The 9,760-nt window shown below is 36.1% G+C and overlaps 1 protein-coding gene across 1 annotated transcript; it reads left to right on the top strand.

The window, feature by feature from the left end:
• Positions 1-784: 784 nt before the first annotated feature.
• On the top strand, positions 785-5,664 carry ptafr (platelet-activating factor receptor). The gene is made up of 3 exons (XM_014020929.1): positions 785-863; positions 936-1,007; positions 3,700-5,664. Exons 1-3 carry the CDS (start codon positions 826-828, stop codon positions 4,847-4,849), a joined length of 1,260 nt encoding a protein of 419 aa, XP_013876383.1. The 5' UTR covers positions 785-825; the 3' UTR covers positions 4,850-5,664.
• Positions 5,665-9,760: the final 4,096 nt, after the last annotated feature.

Raw genomic sequence — 9,760 nt, 5'->3', positions numbered from 1 at the left:
ATTTGTTTATAAGATATGCCATCGTATAAACAGTATCATTATTGCCAGACTTGGCCCATTTTCAGTTGACAAATCACTTGCCATTCCAGGAGCCACTCAGCCATGCCAGCTTGACACTAGAACTGGCCCACACCTGTCTGCAGTGTGGGAAGATTTGGTGTGGTATTACCTGGGAGTTATTTACAACACAACACTTTCAGTTCTAATATTGTGAGATATCATGTGAAACTGTATTTAACAAGATTTGACCAACATAGTTTTAACTCTCATTTCTTTTCCATGAAATTTTCATTTCCAGTTGTGATGTTTGTGTCATCCTCGCTCTTATCCTGCAGTCTGACGCACCTTCTGTATTCTTCTGGGGGCAGTTTATCTCAGATYATAAATCTTTTATTGACAGATGTAACTACAATCTGTTGGGTAACACGGGTGCCTTGTGAGTATTTAAAGTTCGGTACCAATTAATGATCTGTTTCCTGTTTATTGTCGTTCTCTCGGTTTCAGGATCCTGCTTTTCACTCAGCCTTGTGACAATTCTTACTCACTGATGAGACTTTTTTATGATGGTAAAAAATGTGTTTCATTTATTTATCTATCTATCAGTCTATTAATACAATTCAATATCTCACTCTGAAATAACTCCTTATTTATTCATTTTTTAAAATCTTTTTATATTTGTTTGTTTATTTGTTTTACTGGGCTCCTGTTTTCCAGCACTATGAGTTTACATCTTCCAGGAACTGAGAAATAAGAACCATGTGCAGAATTCCAAAATTGCGCCAAAGTGGGAGTGTGTGGCTTTCGCTTTGGAAGACACGAGCTAACATGAGAAAACATGGAGGTGGATATGCATCTTGCGTCATGTGGGTTTTTTTTTCTTCTCTTAACGCCTTCTTCATTTCCTCATTTGAGAACTCACACATTCTCACACACAGTCAGACTCAGCCTGGAGGAGCTGCGCCTTCGCTGAAGAGTTCAAAGTGTGGAACCACAGAACATAGACAAGGGTAAGTCTGCAGCTGATTTCTTCTGTTTTTCTTTGTTTTTTGAAGCCTTTTCCTATAAGCTATTTAATAGACAGATATTTAGATAAAAATGCTCAGGTCTCAAAATGAAAGAAACAGATTTAATCATATATTAAGATATTTATTAAGGCTTGTATTTCTCATTATTCGATATCTGGTGCAGATTTTAACCCTTTGTTGTCAAAAAATATAGCATTGTTGAACTGACTTTTTCAGATGGAGTTTGTTTGTTGTCTATGTTTTTTTTCTCTTTCTCACTGTAAATATATTACATTTAATAGCAGATTAATTGATTATCATGCAACAGCAACAAGGCTAGTAAAATGCCAACATATCATTTAATAAATCCTTTTGGTGTTTTTATTAAAAACTTGTTAAAATTATTCCCTATAAAAAAAGACACATTGTTTATCACCAAAGCCTGTTTTGTAAAGCTGCAACAGAGTATCTGTATTTTTATATTTTATGACTAAAATGGTTAAAAATGTGTATGATAATGAAAGAAGGTTATGAAAGCCAAAAGCAGCATTAAGGACAGAAAAAAACAAAAATTTCTTTAATTTTTGGATGCAAAGATGGGTCCTGTTCGTAAATATTAATACTAAAAGTAAGTTATATGTGTGGGAGGTTCGTTTTCATCCTCAAACTGCATTTAATGCTTTTAAATTTGGCAGAGTCGTGACTTCGACATGTTGAAAAATGAACCAAAACCTCAAAAAATAAAATAAAATAAAATAAAATAACATTTAAAAATTCAAATAAATAAATAAATAAATAAACCCAACACAGAAATTCTGAATAAATAGCGAACAATATATGAAGAAACACAAATTTTGTGTCCATCTTGATAAAATACATCAGGTGACATTTTTGCTTGTTAAAATAAAAGAAATATTATTTTATTTGATAAAAGGTTGTCATTATAACTAATTGTTCTAAATGAATCATATGTGATAAAACCACACGATGTATTTGTAAGCAGTGAGTTAAAAAGCTTAGTATGAGGAATGCAATGTTCTTGTACAGTTGTCCTGGGAATTATGAAACTTTTATTTTAGGAAAAAACATTAAAGTGGGACGTGTGTTTTTATGTTGAAAGGTTCAGCAGAAAATCATTGGAATGAGTTGAATCATCTCTCATTCCAGAGACATTTTTATTGAACCTTTCAACTACAGTAAATTGATAAAAATCAACATGTTGTTTTCTGTCTCCCTTATCTATTCAGTCACCACATCCATTTGGTATAAACATTCAAACAAAAAAAAAGATTCATAGAATTTGAAGAGTTTGCCTTAAACAAATCCCCAGTTAATTTATCAAGTTTGATGACGTTTGGCATACCTGTTGCAAAAAAATGTCATCTTTTTCATAAAAGTGTTTGATGGATGATAACAAGATGACAAATTTTAGGCTGATCTTGTGAAAAATCAGCAACCATAATGATTGTGTTTTCACCTGAACTGCATAAGAAAATTTCCATCCATCGTTTTGGTTACAAGCTTAAACTTGTCTGTGGTTTACTGGAAGTACAGTAGTACAGACCCTCCCATTATCTTTGCTGTGTGCTAACAAAGCTTGCAAGTAAAAGTCACGGCTGCAATGGTCTCCTATAAAATACTGGTGACCCCCTTGATAGTTTTATCCTGTAGAGTCTTCAGCTTTTGTTTGAATGTGTTTAGCATTACATTGTGAATATAGAAACAAATACTGATTTTGAGCAATTAAAAGTTAAAAATATGAATGTTTTTCTCAAGTAGTAATTTTCGGGTGTGAAAATAAAACAAAAACAAAAGTTTGTTTTGATATCTGCATTTATCATCAATCCTCAAATCTCCTCCAGTCTAAATTTAGCAACAAGCTCCGCCCTCTTTTTTTAAATTTGTGGCATTGTCTAGTAAAACTGAATTATAAACCAGCAAGAACCAAACGCACCCAGTTTAAGCCTGGTCATCTAACACATTTTTCTGAGTTTCAGTTTCAGTGACTGCACAGGTAAAAGCAATAAACTATGTCAAACCACACTTACAGACAGGAAGATGTGACAATTTAGATCTTAGCTTAGTCAGACAGAAACCTGAACACACGCTGTTAGTTTTAGTAAAAGGTGCCCTTTTTCCTACTCTTTTGTTGTAATTTATAGGTGCATCATATGAAGACACGTCCCAAAATATGCTTTATTAAAGAACAATAAAGAATGAAAGCTGGATGGAAGAGGAATGAAAAGTAAGAAAAAAGGGACCAACTAGTCATATGAAAGTTTAGAAATGAATACTAAGTGGTGAAAAGGGAACAATACATAGAGTTGTTTACTTCCTCCACACTTTCTGCAAATAACGCTGCTGCATTAAAACCATTTTAAAGAATTGGCTGTTGATATTTTACTTTTCCTTGATTACAGTAATCCAACCATTTTCTATTCTAGGACTAAGAGTCCATGACAACCAACAAATATTTCAARTCAAATGACATTTCAACTTCTCTTTGTATTTTTTTTTTGTTATGACACTGCGTTAACGACCAAGTGTTTTGTAAGAACTCTGCAAAGACTTCCTTTTAAAAGAAAGAAATTGCTAACTCAGCAGACTTCCACTTCCTGATCTAAACTCGGTTGCTTGTATTTTCTTTACATTTTAAAGTTTTATTTACTGATTTTGTTTGTTTTGTCTTCTCCAGACACACACACAAAAAAATGGAACAATCGAAGAGTCCTCCAGGAAACTCTACAGATCATCATTTTCTGGACTCAGACTTCCGGTACATTCTCTTCCCCATTGCCTACAGCATCTTCTTCCTTGTGGGCTTCATTGCCAACATCTACGTGCTGTTTGTCCTGCGGTGCCTCCGGGAAGCGAGGGCTATGGCAGAGATCAGGATCTACATGACCAACCTGACTATTGCTGACCTGCTTTTTGTGTGTGCCCTTCCCTTCTGGGTTAGTTACTACAGCCGCAAGGGTAACTGGGTGTTCATGGACTTCATGTGCCAGTTGACAGGCTCGCTTTTTTTCATCAACAACTATGGTACCATCCTCTTCCTCGGAGCCATCAGCCTCAATCGATACTGGGCGATCACTCGGCCCCTGGACGCAGCCTCCTCGGACCACAGGCGTCGTGGGATCGTTGTGTCTGTTGCTATCTGGTTGTTCACCGTGTCCATGTCCATCCCRTATCTGACCTCACCTGGGACCAACTCAGACTCAGGCATAACCCGATGCTTTGAAGGTTACCAGAACAACACTGCTGCTGAGAAGAAGATGACAGCTGTTTTTCATTTCCTAATAATTGGCATGTTTTTTGTTGTCTTTTTCCTTGTYGTTGTGTGTAATTTCCTCATCGCTCGAGCCTTACTTTCTCAACAGATTTCAAAAAGCAATTTTCGCTCGGACACAATCATCTCCAAAAGGTCCAACACGATGACGCTCTCTCCCTCTAAAAGGCCTAAAGGAGTCAAACGAAGAGCGCTGCAGATGCTCCTGGCCGTCGTGGGCGTATTTGTTCTGTGTTTTCTGCCTCACCACATTGTTCAAGGCCCCTGGGTGCTGGCAACGCTACAAATCTCTGAGGGATGGGGCCAAGTGAACTGGTCCCAGAACACCCGTCAAATACTGAACGACTCACATCAAATAACTTTGGTCCTCATGGGGCTCAACTGCGTTTTGGATCCCGTGGTTTACTTCTTTGCCACAAGGAAGTTTCGGAGGTTTATCGTGGACCAMTTTAAAAAGCTTTCGAGGGGGGAGGCCTGCTCTTACACAGCCAACACGCAGCTTTCAATGGACAGCAAAAATCAGAGCCAGAGATTCCAACAACCCAACGAGGAATAGCTAAAATATTTCTAATGTGTTTATTAAAACTGTATAAAAATTGGTCTGTATTTGGCACATATTGTTACTGTGAAATATTACAATTATATTTTGTTGCAGCTTTTTTATTTTATGTATTTTCTCTATTGACTGTTAAATATATTTTTGTAAATATTGCGTTTTTGTCATATTTGTGGCCTTCATTCATTTGCTTTTAAGTAGTTTATATTAATAACTCTGCCTTGAAGGAAAACACGTTGCCAAAGTTTTAAACCATGATGCCTCTCAAACTGTTGGCACTTGTGGTGAATGATGGGGATGATTCTCAACTTGTACTATTTCAGATTTTAGTTCGGTGTCTGTAAAACTGACTGAGGTGTTGCCAGTTTTGTGTTTGCCAAGGAGAGGTGGCCATGTTAAATTAAGTTGTACATCCAACAACAGATGGTTTTGTAGTTAAAAAAATAGTTACAAATGTGCAAAGTGGCCAAACTCTGACATCTTGCGGTGTTGCTCTGGAAATGCCACTGGAATTTAATAAATTTAACCGGTAAATTTATGTTTTTATACAGACCCAATGAATTTGCTCTAAATTGTTTTGTGTTAAACTTTCCTTTAGGATGATAACTGAGATTTTTCATAAATTTACTTTGTTTGTAAATCTTAATTTTGCTTGTTAAATTTGAGAAATTCCAATGACRTTTCTATAAGAGTTAAGCTCCACCAGGTCCATGCACACTTGTTACTGCGAAATGGGTTTCGTTATTTATTGTCCTCTCATTTATGAGATATTTTGCTCACAGATTGAAATACATTTTTAAAGGGCCAATATTATGTGTTTCTCAGGCATATATTTAAATACTATACCATAATAAAGTATCTATGTCACCTTTAGTTGTTATTAAAATGCTGCTTTTATGTTTAAATAGAAAATAAACTTATCTTCTCATCACTTCCTCTTCTAAATGCCTTGAAATTGACCCCTGTCTCTTTAAGAACCACCTTCACCTTCCTCTTCTGTCTGGGGATCGCGCTCATGGGGGAGGGGTGGGGGCTGCCATGATGCAGTTTACTTGGCATCTGAAAATACATTTCCTCAAAGGTATTTTTAATCTGAAAAGAGCTATATGATATAATATATGATATTTGATATAAAACTAAAAATAAGTTGAATTTACATGATATTTCCCCTTTAACAGAGATTGGTGCCATAAACAGCAGGGTGTATGTAGATTTAATTAAAATGATACACTTTGTGTTTCTGCCAKCCTAGATTTATTTTAATTCACAATTATCATGTCTAAGCCTAACCGGAATATTTAAATACGACAGATAACACACAGTCTCCATGGAAGAACTAACACAAAGTTTTTTCTTTTATCTTTCTTTCTAATAGCCACAAACTCTGACTTTTCACCAAGCAATCTATTTTTGTTTCTCCTTTTTGTGAGGAACTTACCAAATTTACTCCTGTAAATGCTGCGCTGCTGCATCAATGAGAAACTTTCCATTTGAGGACAGAAAAAAAAAAAAAACGTTTTTGTTTATTCTACTGTGAAAGCTCATATATGGCTCTACTTTTCCTCTAAAGGAAAATAACATCAAATTGTCTAATATTACCATATACAATTATTTATTTGGTGAGTTTTTTATGTGTAAGTCGGAGGAACGGTTGTTTGAGGTTTTTAGTCTCATTGTTTGCTTTGTGAACTCACATACATGTAATATAGGATTGTCTTGACTTTATGCCTTTTGTTGCACATTTTTTTAAATAAAGTTGTTATAATTGGCTACCTGATTGAACTTTTTTCCTGAATTACACAGCAGCTCATGATSTTACTCCCATACAGTTTTTCAGCCTGTTGTTATAGCCTAGCAATTAAACCAAATCAAATTCAACAAGAAAACACTCCTTTTTGGGAAGGCAGAATTCCCAGGAAATGTGGGTTTAATGCCGTCTGACAGAAATATTCCTACAGAGTGAGTTGGGTCACTCCACATCTTTAAGGAATCTAATTTAAAAATCAGCTTGGGCTTACGATGCCAAAAACTGTCAAAGTGGARACAGCACCAACACAACCTCAAAGCTGTCAATAAAAACATCCTGATTGTATTTCTCTGCTCGTGATTATAGTTTTATGTTTTTATATTTATGATCTGACATGTGAGGAGCTTCTTACCAGCAGGATCTTTGTAAAACCTTTAATGTGGCCCCACCTGTTATTACAAAAAATCTTGTGTTGGAGCAGTGATGCAAGTTGCAGCAGAACTTCTGCTCTTCCTGAATAACACTGAAAAGCAGAAGTTTTGTAAACACAAAACACAATGCAAGTATATTTAAACATAAAATAAATCTACATAAAAATGTTCACTTATTCAAGGACGTGACATGTTTAATTGTTTTATTACACTAGTCTTAGAAGTAATTAAAAAAAAGATTGCATTTGGTCGATTCGTAACAATACTTAGGCACAAAACTTGAATTTTATGGTGTTGCGTAACTTTGATAAAGGGCAATAAAGTTATGAAGTGACGACAACGATGGTACTTTTCACAGTGTTGCTTGTGTCATATCCTGTTAAGCAACACCCAGGAGGAGAAATAATGTACTCTTTATTTCCTCTTTGTGTATACCTAAAAGATTTGCACAGTGTGTTCTRCAGAAGTGTCACGTCAGCATTCCATCCAAGCAAAAAAAGGATATATTGTAGTGGCTGATTTTTTAAAAACAGTTTGTGGTTTATCAAACCAGATAAACCAGATTAAAAGAAATAAACTAAATAAATACTCTTTTAACTGTGTTGTAAAAATAATAAATGACACATTATTGAACTTAAGGGTTTAACTTTTTCTGTCTCTGCTTTCTTGAGATATTTATTTAAATTAAGCAAAAAGTAGCAATTTTTTCTTTTTCTGCTGTACCAAATCATATTTTAATGTACCGTCACACCCCTGCCATTTCATTTGTCACATGAAAATTACATATCTGTGGTAAAAAAAAACATATTTGTGTTGTTTTATACTTGGAGCTTTTATTTTTCTTTTTTAATTAAAACAGCATCTGTGTTAACGTGTACTCAAAATGTGGATGTGAAAAACAGAATCTGACAAAAACAAACGAGACAGCTCGAGAACCGACCGTTATCTGATCAATGATAGCAACATCTCGTTCTGAAAGTGCTTAACCTATTGACTTTACRTTGACTTTACAAAAGGGATGTGAAAGTAGATCTAATCTATAACAAATCATACAAGCAGGAATTCAACCTCAGCTGCAGAGACGTACGAGTGTGTGTGCAGATACGTGGCCTTGGTCAGCAGCTGAATAAAGCAAACTCAGCTTTTTTTTTTCCACCTTAACTAAGATCCTCGTTCACGACAGAGTCGAGTATAAATTATCCTGGTACAAATGGGCAGGATTGAGGTCCACGTAGGACTGGTCGGTGTGCGTGTAATTCATGTACACGTCTCTGTCACCGTCAGCYGGCGGTGAGAAAGCCCTGATGAAGAGAGAGAGACGGTCATTGTGTTGCAACCATCAGTTACAGAGATTCCTGTGTAGAAAACATGAATTTGTAACAGGACTTACTTTGGTACTGCTTTAGGTCCGGGRACACCTTAAAGGCAAAAAAGACAAAAACAAGAGTTATGACGATCCACGGATAATTTTAATCCTATTTTGATTAAACTGAAGCTTTCGGTGAGTTTTTTTTACTTTTGTTTGGAGTGCTGGGGGTGGCCGGTTTCTCTCTGAGATTTTGCCAAACAAACCAAAYGGCACCAGCGATGATGGCAACCAAGATCACGATAGTTAGAGCAAAGGCAGCTATTCCTAATTTCTCCCCAACTAACAGTAGTTGAGCAAACAGCACAGAAGATGAGACAAAGGATGTTAGTTGTTTTGTCACAGAATAAATTAYTCATGATGACGATTAACAGCCTGATTAGCTACTGTTTTTTCTTAAGGGGGACATATATTGCCTCTGTCGTGCCCCAGGGCAGCTGTAGCTACAATGTAGCTTACCATCATCAGTGTGTGAATGTCTGTAAATGTAAAATGCTTTGGAGTCTGGTGGGACTTTATGAAGTATATAAGTTTGGTCTATTTACCATTTACCAAATCCACTTTTATAGCCCTTAAATGYATTTTGTTGTGTGCTGCAAACATATCTTTATATTCTGTTAGGGTCATATTTTTCAACTCCTTTTGTTTTTTTAATTTTCCATTATGTTTAAGGAACTATTAAATCACAGGATTTGCGACAGAACTGCCAAGGTCTGGATTTACCAGCTACAAWATGATTGTCTTCATTCTTCTCTCTTTCTGGCTCAGACTCTGGCTCCGACATGTAAGTCTGGATGTCAAGTCTTCTGTCGTTGACATCTTTTAATAAATTTGTAAATAAAAAGTTTCTGTACCGTTATATAGTTGTATGTTCCTCTATCAAACTACAATGGACTGGTCTGGAAGCTGGAGTGGGGCAGGGTGTGAAGTGCCTTGTTTAGATTTAAAGAGACAGTCTGAAAATGAGTTGATCTGAGACACATCTCAGAAAAGGGRTGAAAGAGGGGCTTGTGGAGTTACAATAAGGAGGAATTCAGACCAAAGCATTGCAGTTCCACTTCATATAGACCCCAACTGAATGAGTTAAATGTGAAAACTAAGGATTTAAAAATATGTGCTCTTTAATGAACACCACCAAGAAGTACAAACTTGAATTAAAAACTTGAAAAGGTGATTTTCCTTTAAACACCAAAAGAACCCAAACAATTGCCAACCTGTTGCTTGAAAAGAGACGATATAGACGGTGTAGTTTCGGCTCTGTTTCATTTGCATCCGGGTCTCGGCCTTGCACTGGTACTGCCCAGATTCTTCTGGCTTGGCGAGAGTCAGTTGCCTCTCAAAACCCACCTCTTTCCAGCTTTTGTCCT

The sequence above is a fragment of the Austrofundulus limnaeus genome, unplaced genomic scaffold (assembly GCF_001266775.1).
Source record: "Austrofundulus limnaeus strain Quisiro unplaced genomic scaffold, Austrofundulus_limnaeus-1.0 Scaffold273, whole genome shotgun sequence".
NCBI lineage: Eukaryota > Metazoa > Chordata > Actinopteri > Cyprinodontiformes > Rivulidae > Austrofundulus > Austrofundulus limnaeus.
The sequence above is the reverse complement of the archived record's forward strand: the minus strand, read 5'-3'. Positions and strand labels throughout refer to the sequence as shown.